Source organism: Patagioenas fasciata, chromosome 2 (assembly GCF_037038585.1).
Source record: "Patagioenas fasciata isolate bPatFas1 chromosome 2, bPatFas1.hap1, whole genome shotgun sequence".
NCBI lineage: Eukaryota > Metazoa > Chordata > Aves > Columbiformes > Columbidae > Patagioenas > Patagioenas fasciata.
Window position 1 is genome coordinate 8303905 of NC_092521.1, and position 24857 is coordinate 8328761.

Sequence of the window (24857 nt, forward strand, 5' to 3'; positions counted from 1 at the left end):
TGTTATGCTACAGGCAAGAAATATGTTCAGTGTTTTAATTTGTATCATTAGGAATGCTCCAATTAAAAACACACAGCTTATCAGACAGGTGACATCTCACTGATGTACAATTATCTGCTACAAATTTAACCAGATAGTAAAGAATTAAAGCGATTAGTAAAAATACCTATCAAGTTAAAGGTCTTTTCTGCTGTCTGTTTGGGCTCTTGGCAATGGATACATCCACTATAACCAAATATTTCCCATAGAAACAATCACCATTTGTCAAATGCTTAAGCTGCATAAGTCATCCTCAGAGCTGTGAGTTCATTTCTAGTTGTAGTTTATTTTTGTCTTTGCCTGGAAATGTTATTAAATGATATTCAATTTCAATGTTGTGTTACTTTGTGTGAAAATGTTTTGATCTAGAAGCCACATTCCTCTGGAAGTGAAAACGTTCATGTTCACTTGGGCATTACAAGCTGCACAAGATCAATCTAGAACATGTCACTGGTAATTCCCACTTACATCCCCAAGAACTGTAGTTGGGGGGGTAATGAAGTACAACTCATGGTGGTCTCAAAATATTCATAGTGAGAAGACTCCTTAGAGAAAAGAGACTCCACCTGAACCTAACCAAGACAAGGATATCCTCTTATTTTCTCCTTAATTTATCATGTTGCTTCTCCAAAGTCTTTAGGAAAAAAAAGTCAAAAATAGGCAAACACTTCCATCAGCATCCTCAGTTCTTACCTTGGTCTTGTCCCTCATCGAACCTTTTCCCAAAATAGACATTTTTGTCAGTGTTTCTTCCTGTAAGCGCTTTAGGGAATTGCCGCGGGGACCCAAAAGTTTTCCCACAAAGTTGAACTGCAAGAAATCAAATATTAAGCTCACTGGATTTTTAAGCACAAATGAACACCCAAAATATAACATTTTGATGAAATAACTTTTGTTCTAGGTGCAAACAAGTATTAGACCATAAACTACACAATCATTAAGTACAAATGTGTAGGACACATCAGTGGCTCCATCAGGTAACAGAAACACAGAAGTATCTGAACTCAAAGAACTCATAGTATAAATATGAACTTTGTATTTATCACATTCAACATTGAGAACAGATGTGCTCAAACTGCAACTCAATTTTCAATTGTTACCAGGTACATAAAGCCATAAAAACAAAGCTGGCAGCAATCTCAGATAGAATGATAAGCAACCAAAGCTCTGAAAAAAGATTTAATTGCCTTATCCTGCCTTGAAGACTTATGAAGTAATACAGCAACTCATTAAGCATACCCTAAACAAACACAGAAACAAGCAGGGAATTAAATCCAGAGAACATAAGCATATAAATCCAGTCCCAAACCAGAATCAACATTCAAGATCTTCCCAACTACCACTCAACCCCCATTATCACTCAAGTTTAACAAAAACAGTTGAGGTTCATAACCATGGCATCACACATTTAAGGTAACTACAGAGAAGAAAGGGGTGAGCAATGAAAAGAAAGGAAAAAATAACCATTTCCAGTCACAGAAAACACCAAAATATATTCCTGGCTCTCTTTTAGCCCAGAAGGTGCCTCAGAGGGAAGGCAGGCTAAAGGAAACGTATCAAAAATCCATTCATAAAGGAAAACAAAAGGTAGAATCCACCTATTGCCACTTCAACGACACAAACCTGGTTTTATTAAAGCTGGACGTGAAAGTTCTTATAAACACTGCTCCATAGAGCGTATTTTCAGCAGTCCACTTGTGTCTATCATGGAACCATTTTGGTTGGAGGAGACCCTCAAGATTGAGTGCAACTGTTCACATAACTCTGGCACTAAATCATGTCCCTAAAAACCTCATTTACGCATCTTTTAACACCTCCAGGGATGGCAAATCACTGCACTGTATTTCAGAAAGTATATAATATTTGGAGGAGAATTAGAGAAGACGCAAGGATTCACTTAAATTAGTCAGAACTGGCTTAGTTAAGGAAAAAATAAATCGCAAGAGCTGGAAAATACAAGCTATGCTTGGAATTTGGTATGGAACGCTGTAAACATTTCCTGAAAGCAGTAACTTATTCCTGTATTGGATTTACATAGCAAGGTTTTGGTAGCAGGAGGCTGCAGGGGTAACTTCTGTGAGCAGATGCCAGAAGCTGCTCCTGTGTTGGGTAGAGCCAACCCCAAGGCAAATCCACCACCACCCAAAGCTGAGCCCATCAGTGACAGCACCGATGTGGCAACACGTTTAACAAAGGGCAAGAACACTCAAGTGAGAAAATGTGAGAAAATGTGAGAAAATCAGCCTTGCAGACACCACGGTCAGTGAAGGAGGGGGAGCAGGTTTTAGTTCTTTTATTTCTATCACTATTAGGAACAAAAATAAACACTGTATGCATTTAGAGATTTTTCCATTTGCAGTAAAGTATGCTGGAATTATTTCAGAATGTTGAGTACCTGCAGTCTGATGAGAGTCTAAATTTCTAGCAGTAACCTGAGTTAAAATATCCAGATGAAGTTTTACTCAATTTTTGTATTTAACTATGCAATGCATGGCTCCAAATATCACTTCCTAACTGGAACAAACAACTACTCGGCAATTAAAATACAAACTACAAATCATAACAAATGTAAGCACATAGTTGCAACAAAAGTGAAATGCAATTTGTATGCAATCAAAGCAACTAAAGGGCTTCAGTGCTCAGAGGAAACTTGGGTGTTCCAAAGCACATTTGTTTACTCCAGCTGTATTGTTTAATATGTTGTGTATATCTAAAACCTGACCTACAAAACTTTAATACCACCAAAAGTTGTTGTCTTCTGAAAACCAAAAAAGAAATCTCTAGTGTTGAAGCTGGACACAAGCAGCTGCACAAATGACATGATCTAGACAACACATTTAATGAATGTGAAAATGTATTAGCTGTTTCCTGAGATCCACTGAACTATTCTTTCCTGTGTACTGAGGCTCCAAATATTAGATTTGACAAGTCTGAAGCATGAGAAGCCTGCGCTGCAAGTCTGAAATTCTGCTGATTTGAAAGCACAGTACATCGAGATGTAGCTAAAAACAAGACAAACACTGAAGGTTACTAAAAAATTGCTTACAATCCAGTCCTCAAGCCTTTTTGCTCATACATAAAGCTAAAAAGCTCTGGAACAATTCAGTTGATTATTCCATAAATGAAACCCTTTTATGATATTGAATTAATCTTTTCAGTAGCAAACATTTACTTTTGAACAGTTCCTCACTTTCATTTGAACTATTGGTTTCTCCCTTTTACATCAAATTGGAAACACCTGATTAGCAAAAAGATAACAGCCACTAAGTTACTATCATCATTTACACACTTTATCCCCAGCAGTCATGGAGCAGAAGGACTCAAACCTAAAGGTACAAAAATGTCATACACTAAGACAAGTTCTCATTAAAAAAAATTAACAAATTGAGCCTATCTCATAGCGAAACAGAAGCCAATAAGCCTGGCAGATCCAAGTTACCTCTTACACAACATAGCTCATGTACACATTTCATGGACACATCCATTCCTAGAATTTATTTGCTCAAGAGCACAAGAATAAGAACCAAATTCAGGTGTAGCATTGAACTTAAGTTTATAAAAGATCTCTGGATTAGAGTCACTGGATAGTAAGAGGAAGACAGAGTAGCTCTGTGCGAGTCAGATCAGGCACATTCACTAGGTCTGGCTCAGAATCAGACACACCAGGGTCACCTTTTGTCTCATCCTTCTCCCTGGTACAGCACAATCACATCCAAACTGCCATAAATCACCAAAACTGACCTCAGGTTCACCAGCTCCAGCCTAACACTGTATTAAAGCAGCTGTGCTGCTTTCCAGCACAACATGGCCTGGAAGCTCTTCTCTTATGTATTGTCTCTACATTAAGACAGCTTCTGATGTCTTATGTAAGAATCAGGATATTATGGATATTAGCATATAAAAGAGGCAATAAATTCCCCAACTCAAGGTTGCTCCTGGACCAGCTCTGACCAATACACCCAACAGGTACCTCAAACAAAATTACAGCAAAACACTCAAGGTATCTTTGCAAAATCAGCATCAACATACAGATTGACAGACAACTGAAGATGGGAAAAACTTATTTCAGTTCAAGGCAAACAACACCCCAGAAGGGATAAATGGTACCTTCTGCAGTTTTACATCATTAGAAAGTACCACCAGATGTGCACTGCTTTAATGAAAAAAATGCGAGATTTACAGGATGGTCTTGTTTCCTGAGATCTCTGAACATTGAAAGCACATTCCCCCATATTTACACCTCTGGTTTACTCTGTGTGTAAAGCTAAACCATGTAGTGCAACTGCTGCTTCTCAGATTCCTCAGATATGGGATTCCATCCCTTGGCAATGGTGTTCACTAGCACACAAATATTGGTTAATTACATCGAAAGCAAGTATTTGTTTCCCTTTCAGAGATTCTTAAACTGCTGTGTAACTACAAAATCTTCAATTTAAAACACACCCATAGAATAAATATTAATAGAAACAGAAATAAATGAATCAATAATCAGGTTTTTGCCTGAAAATTGTTTCATCTAGATATTCATAAATCATTTTAAGCAGCATTTCTGCAGCTATAGTACAATGGAGATTATGGACATCACGGTAACACTCGTTTTGTCAGAATCTCCAAATCAAAATAGGACTTTAACAGTTATTTGGAGATTTATTTCCTTAGCAGATCACTGCTTGAAAATAGTCCCTGAAAACAGTTCTGGAGAAAATAAAGCTACAAACAGCACACAGTGAGACATTGTCTTCATAAGCATTTGATCTACCATCTGAATTTCAGCAAAAAAGGAATTAATGTCAATGCCACAGAGTTTTAAAATATATATTACAGGAAGGGGGATATAATAGAAATAGTAATCTTTGTTTATCTCCACCAAGACAAGCCTCCTGAGAATGGTTCATCCAGCTTAAAATATTTAGTGAAAATATAAAGGCTTGACCAAATGTTTTCCTGTAAAGCTCTAAGCAAGCTATTCTCTTTAAAGCCATAGAAAGCTTTCTTGGCATATTAGTTTTCTGCAATGGTTACTCTGTGATAGGGTCACTAGAAAAAAACCAGTTAAATTAAGACACAGAGCACTTTGTCTCATAGTGACCTGAAAAGAAGAAATCTTCAAGATTTTTCTTACTCAAGAAAATAAGGTTTCTATATAAAGGTAAATAAGTCAAGCATCTACTTTATACCACAAACTACTCTCCTTCATACAACACTAACAGGTATTTAAAGAAAAGAAAGCTTGGTCAATTACTATAAAGTTGGTGAAAATTTATTCTTGATTTGATGCTTGTTCCTCCATGTCACAGTTGTACAACTACATTTTCTCATTCCTACTCTAAGAAATCCTTAGAACAAAGGTATTATGAACAATTACTTTTTAACTAGTCATGTGACTGAAATAGTAATCTCTCCATAACTTTTCATAACAATTGCAGATATACTGTATATGACAATGACATTTTAAAATAGATATTTTCACTTTAAATGTTGAGCTAAAAGGCTTAAACATGTACTAGCCCCATAAGTTAGTACCTTTGAGAATACATATTTGAAGTATCACTTCGGGGAACACAATGCAGACCATGTCTTACCAACTTCTGAGACTAACCTGGTATTTAAGTGTAAATCTAAGAGCAATTCTGAAAACGGTAGCCTGTCACAAAACAGAAATAATTGTTCCAATAGTTTTGATCCATCTCATGGAAAGCCATCATCAATTCCATTTATCATACATAGAAGCTATTTTTCTTCCAGATTCAGAACACTTGAGTTCATTAAACTGTCAAAGCAAAATCAGATTTCTGAGATTCAACTACTTCATAATGCATATTCACTGAATGTGTGGGAGGGGGGTAACTCCCCCCTGTCTCATTTGGACATATCTAAGCTATTAATACACAACACCTTCCACACATTGTGGCATTTCATAGCAGTGTTAGGACAGATGAAGAAAGACTCTCTACCAAAACAACCAGATCACGACCTTCCAGGCCAGCTCACTTTTTCTACCTTTAAGTCTACACAAGTCTGAAGATTATTTTCAAGCATGAAATGCAACAGAAGTACAGGTTTAAGGGTCACATTTTCACGCTTGACCTAGACTTGGCTGAGGTATTCAGCTGATCAAATAGCCAAGTGAATTAAATCACGCTGAACTCCATTACCTAAGCTGACAAGATCTCATTCCACTAACTGCAGTTTAGACATCCAGCATTCACATGGACTCCTACATACACATAACTTGATTTAAAACTGAGTATTACCTCAAGAACTTTGCTGTTTTCCTATAAGGTCACAACTAAGCCCCCCCCCCTCTAATCCTTGGCTTGTAGCACATTCCAGTTACAATAGGATTGCAGAGACAGCATTATCAAAGCATATTCATACCTCACCTAAACACCTTAATTTCTACATCACAGCAATTCAGACTTCTCAGAAGAATCTGTACAGCTGCACCAACCTGAAAAATTTATAACAAGATTGTATATAATTGGATTTTGAAAAGACTTTACTAGAAATGCAATCTACAGAAGAGTTACCACCAAGTTTTAACTAAGACTGCTATATCAAGAGATTCAAGTGTTTTATTTGTATAGGGGCCTGTAAAGAAAACAAATGCAACGCAGAAATTAAGAAATTCAAATGCACAACCAGCCTCCAGCAGAAACCAAACTTAACTCCTGAGACTATCTTGACAAATTATTTGATAACGCAGTCAAAATTAAGGCTTTGTTCTTCTATCACTTTCCATCAAGGTCCAGGCATGGAAAAAAATTAACACACATTTAGGCCAACTGGCTCTACTATGAGACATTAGGCCTGTTAACATTGCCAAGGTCTGAGCAAGACAACAGGTCCCAGCTGAAGTATATAAACATATAGCACCACAGAAACAACCAAGAGCTGTTAGGTAGGAGGCAAGGGAAGCACATCAACATAGTGACAACTGTTTCTACAGCAAGAGGGAGACCAGAAGCTCAAAAGGCTTTTTTCAGGGAGAGCAAAGCAACCCAAAGAAGTGAAATACCCACTTTTGAAGCTGAAATCTAACAGATTCTTTTCCAACAGAAACCCAGCTGCTCTGCCCTCGCTTTCTGCTGTGGTTCACCTGTCACCTTCCAGGGCCAGCAGAGGTAACGAGGCTGAATTTGCACAGCATTCAGGTATGAGGACATACCTGACAGGACAGGTAATGTGAGCAGGTGTTACGATCCAGGCTGATGGGATCAGAGCTGGGGCTGCCTGACCCTTGTTGAGGCCATTATGATTTATTCAAGGAGTCAGAGACATTCTAAGGAGGAAAAGGGCAAAGAAATACTTAAAGGAAATTTAGTTAACCCTGTGTGAACAGGGTTAGTGCACTGGTAGAGCTGTTTCGGTCCAGAGACCTCATTTGTCAAATAAATTATGATTGATATTTCATTAATCTCATTGATATACCTAAACAGCTGAGGCATCTTGGCTTGCCGGAGTCATCACTGGCCAATATAAGCAAAGGAATAGTTTCTGCTAGCAAAATCACTTATACTATATCATTTTCAGCTATAAAGATGAGGGGCCTAGCACTTCTTTCTTATGAGGACAGACAGAGAGCTGGGTCTATTCTGCCTGGAGAAGAGAAGCTGAGAGGGGATCTCACTGTTTATAAATATCTCAAGGGTGGGTGTCAAGAGGATGGGATCAGACTCCTTTCAGTGGTGCCCAATGACAGGATGAGGGTCACTGGGCACAGACTGAAGCACAGGAGGTTCCATCTGAATATGAGGAGAAACTTCTTTACTTTGAGGTGCCAGAGCCCTGGCCCAGGCTGCCCAGAGAGGCTGTGGAGTCTCCTTCTCTGGAGACATTCAAACCCACCTGGACACCTTCCTGTGTGATCTGCTCTGGTGAACCTGCTTTAGCAGGTGGGTTGGACTGGATGATCTCCAGAGGTTCCTTACAACCCCAACCATTCTGTGATTAATAGTTACTTAATTTTCAGATATTAAACCCTGTTAAGGATTTAATAACTTTGGGTTTTATGCTGTTTAAAAGCAGAATCATTTATTTGGAGAAGCACTACTCTGTTCATAAATTTGAAACAAGCTTAGTTTTTCTTCTGCATCACTTTCTGGATACTCAGGTTTTCCAGATTTAACCCAAACTGGTACAGCAATGCCTGTTTGACAAATTTATCATCTATTGTAGTGACTTGGTCAGCTTGAAACCACAGATTCTCAGTCCACCAGTATCAAAAAGCTATACCTCCTGAAAGACTGGAAGTATCTTTTTGTTCAGGATCTCACACAATAGTGCAGAATGCAGGCACATAAAAGTAGGTACCAGTTTGCTAGGAGAACTGCTCTAAATTAAATATACACATGCAGAAGAGCTTTTTGAACAGATTTCATCCATATTTAAGTCTTAAGTTTCATTCTCAAAGCATTTCCATCAATCCTGATCAGTAAGAAGGAGAAAACTGCTCATAAATCAGAATCAAATCTTTTAACCATTTCTTTTGAGGAACTATGACTTGGCACCTTCTACAAATGACACTTTGCACTAATACTAACACCTCTTGTAGGCAAAGTGGTCTAGAAAACTGCATATATGCACAGAAAATCATGCTACAGAGGCATGAAGTATTTAAGTGAAGCATCACTTCAGGTTTTATAAGCACCATGTAATACCTTCTGTTTAAGTTCTGCAGAATAAGAGTATACAATATGTACACCCTAATCACAAGAAACCAAGATGACTGAACAACTTCATATGTACACCAAAAGACTTCAAGTCATCCCTAATTTAAGTCCTTCTATGAACACACCTAACAGGAAGAGGATTAGTCTCCTAAACAAACAATGATGCAAAAAGCCTTTGTTCCTCTGCATAAAAATATTCAAAATTCATCTCACTGCAGACTACGGTGTGCCAGGATAATGCTCTCACTTTGTCATGTTGAAGCTATGTCACTTTGTACCAATGTATTTAGATTTTTTAGATGTCAGAAATAAAGCCACAAGCCTGATCCAAGTAAACAAGTGATACTAAACTGCAGTGACTGCTTGTGGTTTAGGGTGGGTGTTTTTCAGAGAAATTCAAGAGTAACTGTCATAAGTCTGAAGTCATACTCACCTCTCAGACTATTCCTCTACAATGAGAAATTTTAATTTCTTTTGACTATATGGAATACTTACTGAGCAAGCTTTACAATAAATATCTATATGTAATAAAATGGAAGCTTCTCAAAAAAATAGAGCCTCCCTGTGTGGGGGTAAAAATACTCTAAATAGAATACATCTATGATTTTATTCACTTTGGCAAAAGGGAGTCGTGTGTCAGTACAGATACCAATATTCTGCTTTCTGTGGAGCAAGTCCTAGTGGAGACATGGGAACTCGAATGGCATGTCGGTTCTGCACAGCAGTTGTGCATCCTGGTGCTCTAAACAGACACATACGGGATCACAAAGCTCTGCTGGGTTATAAACTCCAGTTTTGTTCCATAGCACATACCAGGTTTTATTCCAGCTCAGATCAAATACTGTCTCCATGAACCAGAACAACTGAGCACACAGCAGAGCATACCTGCACATTCAAAGATGGCAAAGGCTTTCCTACCAGCTATCCTAATTAAGAATTTGTGTTTAGTCCTTTAAAGAAAGTTGACACTAAGAAAAGAAGCAGAAGCATCTTCCAAAGGACAGTTTCCCTTTTTAACATCTATTTTGCCTTTCTTCCCCTTGAGCTCAAGTATCTACAGAATCACAGAATTGACTAGGTTGAAAAAGACCTCAGAGATCATCCAGTCCAACCCTTGGTCCAACTCCAGTCCATTGACCAGATCATGGCACTAGGTGCCATGTCCAATCTCAGTTTAAAAACCCCCAGGGACTGAGTCCACCACCTCCCTGGGCAGACCATTCTACATCTACATCCCATTCTACATCTCAGCATCTAATAGAAAAATACCCCAATTACAAACATTGCCCATGTAACCATCCCTTATATTTTACCTTCCTATGTTTGTTTGTACATAGCTTTTCCTAGTCATAAAGATGACTTTTAAGCTGGAGATCCAAAGAGGTGCTTACATATAAATGGCATACAATTTTGAATTCAGTGAAGCAGTACACCGTGAAACTTGGAACAGTGATAAAGCAACCCCTGCAAGTTACCATCAGAGACTGACAAGCATAATGGCTCAAACATTTGTGGCAAAACCAATTAATCCAGACACAGGAAATGGGACATGAGATGAATTAGGTGAATTGCGATTTGCATATCAACGACAAGCTAACAAGCCCCAGACAAAGGCTGGCTCGCTGACACAGGAGGTGGGGGACATCTTGAGAAGCACAGAGCTCCATCTCTGATAGGCCCAGCATGGCACTAAAGGGAGAGCCAAGACCCTTTGAGATGGCCTGAGATCCTTCAAGACTTCTCTATTTTTTGTGATCACCCCTCAGTAACACCCACACAAAAGACCACAGATAACACAGGCCTATAAAGGCCCAACTTGTGCAAGCATTGGTGATGTCCACCCACCATCCTGATGACCATTCCATCCACCATTCTTACCACATGAGCTCAAGACACCAGAAGATACCGCACATCACTGCACCTGAGACTACAGACCCCATCATACACAAAGCAGTACAATAAGGATGGTGAAGTCTTTCTTTTCTTTCTTTCCTATGCTTCTACTCTTTTGCTTTCCTCTTCATAATAAAGTAGCATGAGATTCACAACCCACATGTGCCACAAACTTTGTTTACCGATTAAACCTACAAAAACCTAAATCCTTCTGCCACTAAATTGTTTGCCAATTGGGCCAAGCTGCAAAATAAAAGCTTTTTCTTTACAGATCTTAACTATTCTGTATACTGTGTTCCAATCAAGGGGACGCATGAGCCTGAGTCACCTCTACCCACCACTCACACCTCTGGGTGGGCTGTGACAGTCACCCAGTACAGTCTCTGAGGAAAACCCTGACAGTGTCTAAAAATACATAGAAAGTCTTGCTAAAAAAATGAGGGAAGGAATAAAGGAATTCCTTTCTGCTGTAAGCAGAAACAGCTTTGATATATCTAGTAGGAAAAACAACATGTCAAACAAGCGAAGAAAATGCTAATCCAACTTTCATAACATTAACCTTAAAATTTAAAAAAAGACCAAAAGAATGAAGTAACACAGCCTATGAAATCTTTAAGAAATGCTTCCAGGTAGCAACATTTTAATGCAGGATAATACTTGGTAGTAAAGAATTAAGAAATCACTGTGGCTATAGATACTAACAAAACAGTCCCTACCCCTCCCTAATAGACTGTATAATTTAGTAGCACAGATTTAACTAACTGAAGAATAACGATGGCTGAAACTTAAGATACTAAGAAGAAAAGTTACACAGTGAGTTACTTTAATGGTGCATTTTAAGCTGCACTTCCACCTACAATGAGAAAGTTTCAAAGCTTGGCATGAGGGCCAACTAAAATGTACTTCATGTCTTTTACTGCTCTGAAGTTTCAACTATCCTGAAAATGATTCATTTATCATTTGTTATCAACATGCTATTTTTTGTGTGTGACAGGCACCACCTTCCTGCACCTTTATTCCGATAAGAACCATTTCTACCTTAGAACTTTTATAGAACAGGTTGCAGATCAGCAACAGTAGATATTGTTAATACTGTTCTAAATGTAGCAGTTAAACTAAAGATATTAGTGGACTATCTTTTATAAGCATTTAGATTTATCAAGTATGAAAATTTGGCTTACCTTAGGGAATTGCTTCACTGGAATCAAAACTTTTTGTCCCAACTTCATATTTTTATTGATGACTACATCAATATACTTTTCTTCTTCCTTTCCTTCACCTTTTTGGAATTTCTCAATTTCTGTTAAAGGAAAAAAAATTATTTTCTCAGTTTAATATAACAATCTGAAAGATCAGAATCTTCAAAGTCAGTAGGAATTAAAAGCTTTAAAGCTAACACTGCATGGTATTATACACACAGCACAATGTTTAATATAGATATAACTGGTTACTTAGGTCAATGTTTTGCCTTTTCAGCTTTTAATACTCATGTTCATATCAGCACTTCGAATTAGCATTGCAAGCATTTTAAATGCTAACTTTTAGCTTAATCCTTACGATAAGTTTACATTTTATATGGCTCAAACATGAAAAACTGTTCTTAGATACCATTATTCATTTTTAAATTCAAAAGCTTACAGTATAGTTTAATACTTGACTATTTTATTCCTCTATACTATAACCAAAGTATACAGCTAATGGTGGTTGTCTGCAGTGCACATATAAGTAAATGTCAAATCAATCTTTCAAAATTCCAGGAATGTGATTGAGGCACATAGATCATCTATGCTTAAGATTTAGTGTTATACTAATAACAAAACGATTAAGAAGATTTAGAAGTTCAAACCCAGGCTGCATGACTTATACCAGGGATACACACAAAACTGATCCTTGATTCTAAATATTGACTCTCCAGTGTGCTCATGAAATATTGCTGTGTTAAACATGAATGTTGGTATGTCCTGTGCTAATAATCAGTTTTAGAAGTGCAATGAGAGTTGTTCTGTGGACATCCAGCATTTGTCCTCCATAATCATCTTCAAATATCTTAGTTTTTGCACAACACTCTACTTGACCAGAACCAGTTAGTGACATTTATAAAGAGCTTGAAGATTTAGTGGGAATGTGAACTTATGTCAACAGTAACTTTAGAGTATCAAGAAACTGATCAAAAAAATATAGAAGAAAGCATCCTTTAGGTACACTTTAAAAGACAATTTTGTATGAAATTACTTACAATGAAAAACAGAAGTAGTAAATCAACACATTTCTTGCTACTCAATAAAATCCATGCACCATCAGCAGCTTTGTTTAATGAAGACCAACCCCTTCCCATTTGCCAGAAATGAAGAAAACATTTTCCAATAACTGAAACTCCAGTCTTTTACACAAGTTTTCACCTCACTAGTGCAGAGCAGGGAATAAACACAATTGCATTTTTTCAACTAGCATTCAGTGACTGAAGAAACATCTCCAAATCCCTCAGCCCACAGGGTGGCAACAGCTACCAAGGAACATATTTTAACAGCTGAATCCCAGTAAAAATGGAATTCACAAGCTCTCTGTAGACAACTTTATGGAATAGAGAATTATAGGCAATCAAATAGATGTATAGTTACATTAGAATTCATTTCCAGATGAAATTAAGACAAATGTTATAGGGCATGATGTCCCTACTCAAAGCAGGTGACTGGGATTTTTTAGTAAGTCAAAGTTTCTCAATAACACATTGAGAATTAGGAGTCCGGTACTATCAAACACTCAAATACAAGTAGATTATTTTGAACAGCCATGCTCCTTGATACAAGAGTAATTATAATAAAACCCTGATTTGTCTTGAAAAACAAGACTAGATACTTGAAGGTTTGTATATTTTAAGAGTGGAAAACAGAAACATGACACTGATTTTTAATGCTGCTGTTGGTATACACTAACAATATAAATACTCAAAATTTGAAACTATGCAATGAGAAGTATGTTCTTTAATAGTAAGTATCTCTTGGCGTAGAATATTGCTAAAGTTGTAATAAAAATACATTTTAAATGACTGAAGCAAATGCAGTTAAAACAATTTAATGTGACCACTTAGTATTGGTTTTAGATGTTAAAACTAGAATTTGTTCAGAAAAATCAGAAATGCACAGTTCAACTCCATTTAAGATTAAAACAACACACTGTGCTGTAGTATTTTGCAGCAGATCAGAGCACCAAAGGTTCCTGGTAGTTAGATTGATAGAAGATCTTTAACAGTAATGATAGCTATTGAAAACTTACAGGTTTTTTTCCTGAAGTAATCCAAACTTACAAAATAAGAGTACCTGTAACATCAAATCCCATAATGTTTTCATGAACTGGAAAAGCTAACTTGTTTTCTCCTGTTGAGTCACTTACTATTGCACACAACTGCAAAGTACAGCATGCACTGCAATCCCACTGCCCACCTAAAAACTTGATTTCCTCAAAATTCCTTTTCTAGATGCAGTAAGGAATTTTAAATCAGAACCACAAGCTGGAGTGAACAGTGGTTTCATGACCTTAGAAACTGCCAAGAAATATTACACCTAAAAATGAGTTTCATTTCAAGAAACATTTAGATGTCTCCAACGGACTTGTCAAGGTTAAAATGCACTTGAGGAGTTAAGAGCAGAGTTCTAATAATATCTCAGTAACATTCCCCAGATAAGCCAACTGCACAAATTCCTTAAAAGACTGATACACTGGTTCTGGTATTTCCCAAATATTTTAGCTTACATCAGTTTTTGAATTTAGTATTTGAAGGACTTGATTGCAACAACTTGATAATCGCTAGATACACTCAGTTCTATAGTATTTTGAGTGAATTACTATAAAGAAAAAATTTAAAGGTCATAGAAAGAACTTTCTTGCTCTACTAATAACTCAACTTGAAGTGACCAAAGCAAATATTAAAAGAAATCTATTTATTGCTCTGAAGATCAGGTCCCCCCCAAATAGCTACATACTCTTCAACCATTTTAAGAGCCACCATTTCCTTATTTATCCCAACTTCCACTGTTTAATCAACTTCCCATTTGCTCGAAGCTACTCAAACCTAGAAGCTGCTAATTAACTCTTAGCAAAATGGATCACAATTTTCCCCATTTGTCTTAAAGTCAAGTGACTTGTTTTTCTTCTAATAACCAGCCATAGCACTGCAAAATAGAATATTTTTTCCCTATTATGGTCCAAAGTTCAAACTCACTTAAACTCGCTATCATAGGCTTTTCATTTCGAATGAACAATATCAAGGTCACTGAATTACTGAAAATTTATCTTGCACTGAGACCACATTTTACCTCATATTTGTTTTTTCTTGTCATTTCATTCCATTCAAACCTGAGTATAAAATAGTTAAGCCTTAGAATTTTACCCATAACTGCACAGCTCATTTGGTATCTGTCATATACATCACACTTTAGATAATTAGGGAAAAATCATGCCAAATCACACAGGAAATCCAATCAGATTTTCAAGGTCAAATGGATAGGAAGATTTGCCTTGTCTTAATCCTTAGATTACATTCAGTACCGCTTTCCTATACGAAGTTGTGACATTTCCTAGATCAGAAGTAGTAAATAAACATGTGATTAAAGCTTCCCATAATGCTAGAGATTAAAATCCCATGTTCTCAGACCAAGGATGCAGCTAATGCAACAGTCCAGGAATTTAACTGGATGAAGTAATAACTGCATGGATTTTCTTTATATTTAATCATAGCAGAGAGGTCTAAGCAATGATTACTCCTCAGTTAATTCACCGAATAATGTTGCTAGATACATCAGATAATGACAAAGTAGAATTGTTCCACATTAATCTTTAGGTAGAATTAATCTTCCTGTGGCTGATTTACAAGCCAGGATACCAGCTCCTGGTCCTAAGCCAATATAAGTACTTGAGTGCAATGCAGAACAAAGTAATGCTCTGTATTTTTCTGTAGTAAATCAAAATAATCAATATAAGATCAAGTAGCAAACTCAAAGTAAACAAAAATATTTACTGCATTTGTCCTTAATACAAGGTTTCCAAAACACAAGATCAGGAAAAACAGGAATCAGGTAAATTTGTCTGCAATACCTTAAACATTCTATTATTTATCCTTACAGTCAGAAGTCTTATCAGACATCCTATTAAATCCAAATCATTTCATACTTTTTCTATGTCAGATGGAAGAACAAGTGAAGAATCCAAGGCTCAAATTCCAGGACATCCAAGTGATTGTGGCTTCAGAAAACCCAGGAGACTGACAGAACTGCACTGCAATTTCACTAGAAAAAGTTTATATAAATTCTCAGAATGAAAATATTGTAAGAATAGCATTATCCTTTATAATTACTCTTAAATAACGCTTGAGTGAAATACAGCAAAGAGGTTTGGGAAATCACTAAACAACAGCAGCAGTATATTTTGCTTTATTTGGACAACTACTTTATTAGCTCATAGCTAAGCGTCCTAGTTTTGTTAAAAAAACAAGTTTCTCTTTTAGTGAGTTTGCCTGTCAGCTAAAGCCTTCATATTAGCTTCATTTTCCTGGAGAATCAGATACATGTTTTGGTAAACCTAGCAATGGAATGCAAACTTATTGATAAGCATGGATGGATACCTCACAAGAGGGGCAACAAGAAACAGGTGATCAAGAAACTGACCAACTGTGTATAACATTCCGTTCACATGAACACTTCACATAAAGTGGGAGATGACAAGGATCTTGTCTCTTTTGCCTTCTTTTCCTTTCTGCTTATGGCCAACATTAGGAGAGGACCTTGCAAGTCATCCCCGCAAACTGAGGCCTAGTGAGAGACTGAATCCAGCTCTAGTTGGCTGCAGAGTCCAATCCAGGACTTTGGGTGCTGGCTCTGCAGTTGCTGAGACTTTCAAGACTGGTTTTGTATATTTTGTATTATTTTCTCTATTCTTATTAGTAGCATCAGTAAAACATCTTTAACTTTTTCCAACTCTCTTCTCTGTCCTTCTTTCCCTCCCGATTGCCGGTCCTTGGTGGGAAGCAGGGAGAGGGAGGGGCAAAAGGGGAAAGTAGGGGAGAGAGGAGGTTAACAATACATTTGCCAGGGTTCTATTGTCACCCCAAAATCTAAACCCTCAACACTAAGATAAACACTGAAATTTAGACTGAGAACTACTGACACATGCATCAATAACAATAGTTTTTCTTCAGTTAACTTCTCAACTTCGTAGCTGACTTAAAAGCAAAACATACCATCTCCAGTTCATAAAGCTCTTAAGTGGAATTGAAGCTGTGGAAGTATCTTCATAAACCTTCCCTGTCCTTTTAATTCTTGAAAAAAAATCTCTACTGTTGACCATTGCTGGTGCTACAAGATTGAACTAGATGGATATTCTGGGCTGACACCAAGTACAATTCTTTACAATTTCAATCAGAAAACAAACAAAATAATACTACAAAAGAAAAGACTTTAGCTTATCAGTTTGCATTTTATAAAGATCTCTTTTAAGGAACATAAAGCAACTTTCCAGAGGAGGAGGGTGACTCCATGTCAGTTGTAGCAGAATTTCAGAACAAAAATAGGTTTTCCTTAATAGACAAAAAAACATGGACAGTATCAATTCATTTTCTTCAGGCTTCATACAATCTTTCCAGTTCAGAGGATCAGTAAATAGATCTCAAATAGACTTTGGGATTAAAACATTACTTTTATACAATGTGTAAAATTCTCCGACATTCTATACTGTTTCTCGTCTGAAAATTTTGTTGTGCCAAAATCTATGTTGTATCTCAGAAAAAGACATTTTAAGCATATCTATTCTGAAAATACTGGCAGTGAGAAATTCTGCAATGAAGCCAAATCATAGAAACTCTGGTAAGGCTGCATGTAGATTTAATGCTCACAGTCTACAGCCTGTTCTGCTAAATCCAAAGCAACACAGGATTATGAACCCAGTGATAGTTCTAATTTTGATGATTTTCATGACAGTTTAACCTCACTACGGGCACAATGAAACTGTTTCAACTGCACTTCAGATTATACATCTCAAACAGGACTCCACTATTTCCTCTCCTGCCAATGGAGTAATTAAAAGCCATCTAAAACAGGACCTCTCCAACAAGTACTTCTGTATTCTCACCTTTCCAACATGAACTATGATCAACACACAAAGACTTTCTGAAATAAATCCCAAAGGCGGCCCCTAAGAGACCTGCTACTCCCTTGCTCTGTCCTTTTGATCAATGTGAAGCTGGATGATCCTCCCAATTTTTGCACTAAACAGAAGAGGTAAACTCAGCCTCTCGTTCTTGAGCATCTTAGAACATGTCTAGCATAGACTTCTTAGCTTTAAAGCAGTTTCTCTGTGTATGTATTCACAAGAGATGCAGGATTCCTCAGTTTGAATATTATGTAGCATCCCAATCCCCCATTAAAAAAAACACAATTAAGACAGCAGCAACTAAACATTTTCTGTTGTAATTAAATCCTTGGACATAAACCCCATTTTCCACCCACAAGATTGTTCCAAAGTAAACAGTGATTAGCATATCTTCATGAAAAGGCAAATCAGAATGAAAGTAATCAAGCAAATAAAACAAATACAGCCTCAAAAACTCTAAAATAGGTTAAAAATATGTGGAATGGCTACATCTAGATACATTCTGAGTGGGTTTACAAGACTTGGTTCAAAAATGCAACAAAATTGTCCATTTTTAAAGCATCTGCTCTATTCTACCCATCCTCATCCCTCTATGAACTTCAGAAAACTTTGCCTATCCTCACCCATCATTCTAAAATATTTTAAAACCACAAGTTTAGCCTCCACAATACATCTTAATTCTAAACTGGCATTATAAGTAATGTATTAATAGCACAAACGGTGCATATGAAACATTTGTTTCAACAAATGAACCTTACAATAGCTGAATTCAGAAAAAAACTGTCTTTTATAAGCTACCTTAATTTTGTAGAAGCAACTGACAGCGAATCTAATTTGAATTTACAATAAAATGAGTGGTTCATGCTAGAATGATGTCTACAACATTCAGCATACTCAAATTAATAATAATACCCCTGTTAAAGGACTTAAACCAATCTTTATTTAAATTACATTCACGGGCATTTTCAGTTATATTTTACAGTCTAAGTACTACTGCCTGCACTGATCTGAAAACGCATTTCAGTCACCAATATGACAAATATTTTGAATAGGCCTTTTTATTTCAGCAATTCAAAACTAATTGAACACCTATTACCTTCACATCAAAAATGACTACACTAAAATCTGTTCAGACTGATTAATATTAGCAATAAAGTAGGAAGTACCACAGTAGAAACTGTCAAAAGTAACATCTAAGATTAACACATGTTCAGTCTTGCTCAGGAAAAACACAAGATGTAAACATAGATATCAGTCCCATATACCCATCCAACTCCACTGAAAATTACTACATTGTGAAGAGATTCTGAACTTAAAACACTAACATCATTCACCTACTAGTGACAATTTTCTTTAAATTTGAATATTTGTACATCAACATGGTCAGGAATCTACTAACTGCAAAAATTTCAATTCATTTGGTCCGTAACTTAAAAATAAAATCCAAAACCAAGTTATACATATATGTGGAAAAATAGTACCCAGTGTCCTATAGCCAAATACTTCAAACCTGGATGCTTCATCCTCTCATGATGAAAACATTTGGCTTCTCTGTTCTTCCCTGTGTCAAACACCAAACATTACTGCCTAAATACTGGGAAAAGCATTGGCAGGACACTGGACCTTCAGAGGTTTATGAACCCTTCAGGCATCCTATAATTCTTCCTATAACAAGGTGTCCAAAAAGGGACCCATGCTGTCTTGTATTTGCCTACTGTATCTATTGAGCAATGCCCATAAGTAATACCATTCTCTTTCTGCAAATACTTTTTTGTGCTTTTGTATGACAGCACAAGTAGCCCCCAAGCCCCAAAGGCAAAGATCTGGAAGCCCTCAAAGCTATTTAGATGGTATGGCAGAAACAAAAAGGAGTTGGTATCAAGTAAAGCAGTTCCCTCAAAAAGCAGCACACCCAAACACAACAGTTGGCAGTATGGAGTACTTTGGACTCAGATTTCAAATGTAAATTCATGATTTTATTTCAGAGAAGGATCCAACACAGATCACTTATACCACATGAGATACAGGCTTAGACAAAAAGTTCATATTTTGTACCAAGAGCCCTTACAAAAGGTGTTTCATCTTTCATTTATATGTATGAACACAAACAAGTAGCCCTTATACAAGATATAACTTGTCATCTTAGAATCATACAACAGTTTGGTTTGGAAGGGACCTTCAAAGCTCATCCAGTCCAACCCCTTCAATGAGCAGGGACATCTTCACCTGATCAGGTTGCTCAGAGCCCTGTCCAGTCTGGTCTGGGATGTCTTAAGGGATGGGGCATCCACCACCCCTCTGAGCAACCTGGGCCAGGGTATTACCACCCTCATTGTAAAAAATTGGTTCCTTGCATCTAGCCTGAATCTCCCCTCTTTGAACTTAAAACCATCACCTCTTGTCCTGTCATAACAGACCCTGTCACCATCTTTCTTATTGGCCCCTTTAGGTACTGAAAGGCCACCCTAGAGCCTTTTCTTCTCCAGGCTGAACAATCCAACTCTCTCAGCCTGTCCTCACAGCAGAGCTGTTCCATCCCTCTGCTCATCTTGGTGTCCTCCTCTGGCCCCACTCCAACAGGTCCATGTCTTTCCTGCACTGAGTGCTCCAGAGCTGGACACAGGACTCCAGGTGGGGGTCTCACCAGAGTGGAGCAGAGGGGCAGGATCACCTCCCTTGACCTGCTGGCCACGCTCCTTTTGATGCAGCCCAAGATCCAATTGGCCTTCTGGGCTGCAAGCACACTCTGTCAGCTCATGTCTAATCTTTCATCCATCAGTACCCCCAAGTCCTTCTCTGCAGGGCTGCTCTCAATCCCTTCATCTGCCAGCCTGTATTGATACCAGGGGTTACCCTGACCCAGGTGCAGGACCTTGCACTTGGTCTTGTTGAACCTCAAGAGGTATACATGGTCCCATATCTCAAACTTGTCCAGATCCCTCTGAATGGCATCCCATCCCTCAGGCATGCCAACTGCACTACTCAGCTTGGTGTCATCTGAAAACTTGCTGAGGATGCACTTGATCCCACCATGTTGTTGATGAAGATATTAAACAGTGCTGGTCCCAGTATGGACCCCTGAGGGACACCACTTGTTACCAGTGTCCATCCAGACATTGTGCCATTGGCCATTACTTTCTCCGTATGACCATCCAACCAGTTCCTTCAAACAGTCCACCCATCAAATCCATACCTCCCCAATTTAGAGAGATGTTGTGAGGGACCACGTCAAAGGCTCCACATAAGTCCAAACAGATGACATCCATAGCCCTTCCTTTATCCACTGATTATTTACTCCATCAAAGGCCAGTAGGTCGGTCAGGCAGGACTTGTCTTTGGTGAAACTGTGCTGGCTGTTTTGAATCACCTCCCTGTCCTCCATTTGCCTTAGCAGAGCTTCTAGGAAGATCTGTTCCCTGATCTTCCTAGGCACAGAAGTAAGGCTGACAGGTCAGTAGTTCCTGGGATCCTCCTTTCTACCCTTTTTAAAAACGGGTGCAATGTTTTCCTTCTTCCAGTCACCTGGAATTTCATCTGTCATGACTTCTGAGATATCACGGAGAGTGGTTTGGCAACTACATCCTGGTGAGTCATCAAGAAGGGTCTATAACCTTTCTTCCTTATTATGTACACAGCACTATTCAATAAACTTTCTGCAATTCATTTAACAACTTTCACAAGAAAAAGCATAATTCAGTTCTCATTCGAAAAATGGATAGAAGCCACAGCTCTTAATGCATATATCACATTTTAAACTTTTGCCAAGTTGAAACACAAGCCATAGCACATCCAGTTATCGAACTCTAAAGCAGACATACTGAAGCACTACTGAACACCACTTTTAAAGCCTTTTAGGGCACTGGAAAAGACAGTGCAGTCTAAAAATCTGCTGAGAGATTCAAACAAGCCACACTTAATACTGCAAGATACCTACACTATCAAAATCCATTTTAATAGGATATCTTCCAACCCCACATTTTATATAACTGTTACCTAAGTGTACAACTGTTTACATAGCATTATGCAAGACTTATGTAGCCATCAGCAAGAAAGTGTCATCTTCCCCTACTTCTCTAAAAAAAAAAAAAAAAAAAATCATTTTTTACCAACTCTAGAGCTTTGCCAGCGCCCTCCATCCCAACTGACAGAAGGGCAGTGTACAGCCTCACACTCTGGTGACCCTTAATTCAGTAACACATCATATCCTATTGGTAAATCCCAAAAAGAGACAATTCACACCTGTAAGTCACAATTTACTTGAAATAATTACCAAACCAGGTATTTCATGAAACATCCAGAAGTGCTGAGGGAGCTGGCTGATGTCACTGACAGGCCAATCTGGTTTTGAAAGGTCAAGGTCATCAGGGAAAATTCTTGATGACTGAACCAAACCCAACTAACCAGTCTTCAAGGGCAAGGAGGAAGATCCAGTGAACAGGATGGCAAGACTCACTCTGGTCCCTTGGCAGATTGATGCAGTAAACAGCCCAGGACAACCCCTTTCAACCATATGAAGGACAAGCTGATTTTGAGTAGTCTACATGGATTTATAACAGGGAAGCCACACCATACCAAACTAAGAACCTTCATCAATACGAGTACAGATGAGACAAAAGTAGCTGATGTTGTCCATCTCATCTGTACTAGGGCTTTTGATACTGTCTCCCATACCACCCTCATGCAACTGATGAGATAGAGGGTAGAGAAATAGACAGCTAAGTGGACTGAAAACTGACCTGCTGCCTCAAAGGGCTGTGATTATTGGCATGACAACCAGTCCAGCTGGGGACCCAACAGCAGTGGTGTACTCCAAGGGTCAACACCACTCAACATCTTCAAAGACCTGGAATGTCCTAAGTTCAATGGGACTCACGAGGATCCTCGAGTCCAGCTCCTGTCCCTGCATATGACAACCCCACAGTTCATACCATGTTTCTGAGGACACTGTCCAGTCTCTTCTTGAACACTGTCAGGCTTGGGGCTGTGACACCTCCCTGGGGAGCCTGTTCCAGTGTCCAGCACCCTCTGGGTGAAGAACCTTTTCCTAATGTCCAACCTAAACTCCCCCAGCACATCTTCCTGCCATTCCCTCGGGTTCTGCCATTGGTCTCCAGAGAGAAGAGTTCAGCACCTGCTCCTCCTCCTCCTCCCCTTCTGAGGAAGCCGTAGCTGCCATGAGGTCTCCCTTTAGTCTCCTCTTCTCCAGGTTGAACAAACCAAGTGACTTTAGCCACTCCTCATACACCTTCCCCTCCAAACCCTTCACCAACTGTGTCCCTCTTCTGGATACTCCAGTAGCTTTATATCTTTTTTATCCTGTGTCCCCAGCCCTGCACACATTGAATGCTCCAGGTGAGGCCGCACCCGTTCAGAGCAGAGCAGGACAATCCCCTCCCTGCCCGGCTGGCCATGCTGTGCTGGATGCACCAGGACACAGTCCAGCTTCAGCAAACTTACAGCTAATAGAAAACTGGGAGAAGTGGTTCAAACACCAGAGGGTTGTGATGACACTCAAATACCTTGGAGAGCTGGAGAAAAAAGCTAACAGGAATGACATTTAATTCAAAGGGAATTGCAAAGCCCTGTACCTGTGGAGGAATAACCCCATGGCCCAGAACATACTGGCAACCAAACAGCAGAAAGCAGCTTTGCAGAAAAGGACCCAGGAGTCCTAACAAGCTGATCACGAGCCAGGAACACATGCTTGTGAAGGCCACCACCATCCTGGGTTGCACCAGAACAGCACCACCAGTACTTTGAAGGTGGTGATCCTTCCTCTCTGCTCAGCATTGGTGCAGGTTTTAGCAAGCTACTTGTTTGATTTCTATTGTTTTTTTGCAGAAGAGTTTAGACAGGCTTTTCATTGGAAAGATTTGTTCCATCTTTGGTAGTTTTAAAAAATACTAGTTCCAGTAAATTCTGTGCCCACCCCAAGATTTGCTTCTCATTAAATCGCCCAGAAAATCATGATTTGTTACCTGAGAGCATGTTAGAAATTAATGTTACATCATAGATTGACACATGTTCAAACAGCCCAGAAAAATGGATTTGTACAGATCTGGTGCACAGTAGTTCACGGTCTCCCCCCGCCTCCACAGCTCCACCATTACTCTGCTCTGCATGGCTGGGAGTGTGTTCTTTCAAACTTACACATCTCTTGCCATGCTTTCCCAGAACAACATGCTGTCTAAAATACATTTGTCTGATAAAAACTAATTGTTCATACTCTCCAGTGTTAGGAAAAGGAGACCAGGCTATCATAAGTACCTGTAACACATCTAAATTAAAATCATAGAATCATTTCAGTTGGAGGCAACCTTCAGGATCATCAAATCCAACCATAACCTAAATCTGGCACTAAACAATGTGTCTAAGGACCTCGTCTAAACACCTTTTAAACCCTGCCAGGGATGACTACTCCACCACTGTCCTGGGCAACCTGTTCCAATGCCTGACAACCCTTGTTAGGAAAAATTTTTTCCCTAATATCCAATCTGAACCTCCCCCGGCACAACTTGAGGCCATTTCCTCTCATGATGTCACTTGCTATTTGGGAGAAGAGACCAACCCCCTCCATGCTACAACCTCCTTTTAGGTAGTTGTAGACAGTGATAAGGTCTCCCCTCAGCCTCTTTCTCAAATCCTACATTTAATTGAGTGAAACTCAGAGTTAGCAAATGATATTGTCAGGGCTTGGAAAACACACACCCACTGGATCCAACGTAACTATTACCAACTGTAATCTCATTCTTACTACAGAAATAGAGAAAAAACACCTGCAAATTCTTTGATATTACACTGGTCAAGTGAACTAGGAAAGAAGTGCTCCCAGTGCTTTAGAGCCTGTAAAAGATCAGCTATTGAAAACAGTATATGCTGGAGTTACCTCTATGTGTATTTGCGTTGACACAAACTACTGTTCCTAACTTTCTCAGCCTGATGATTCTACCACAAGTTTCCTGGCCCTTTGATGTAAACTGCTCCAAAATTCCTGAGATTTCAGGTCTGCAAATTAGTTTATTAAAGCACAAACTACATGTATAAGTAACCTATGAAAAAGTAAACTTGTACAGAAAGAACATTAAGTCAATGTGAAGGGACACAGCACTGTGG

The 24857-nt window shown here is 38.5% G+C and overlaps 1 protein-coding gene across 4 annotated transcripts in view; it reads right to left on the minus strand.

The window, feature by feature from the left end:
* The window catches only part of KHDRBS3 (KH RNA binding domain containing, signal transduction associated 3), a 97408-nt gene that overhangs the window by 57092 nt on the left and 15459 nt on the right, over window positions 1–24857 (minus strand). For all 4 annotated transcript variants that reach the window (XR_010650990.2, XM_065832573.2, XM_071803777.1 and 1 more), the window contains exons 2-3: window positions 11786–11904; window positions 733–849 (exon numbers count right to left, since the gene is read on the minus strand). Coding sequence is in view for 3 of the 4 variants with exons in the window: in XM_065832573.2 (XP_065688645.1) it covers window positions 733–849; window positions 11786–11904 (236 nt within the window). In the remaining variant the exon portion in view is untranslated. The remainder of the gene's footprint in view (window positions 1–732; window positions 850–11785; window positions 11905–24857) is intronic.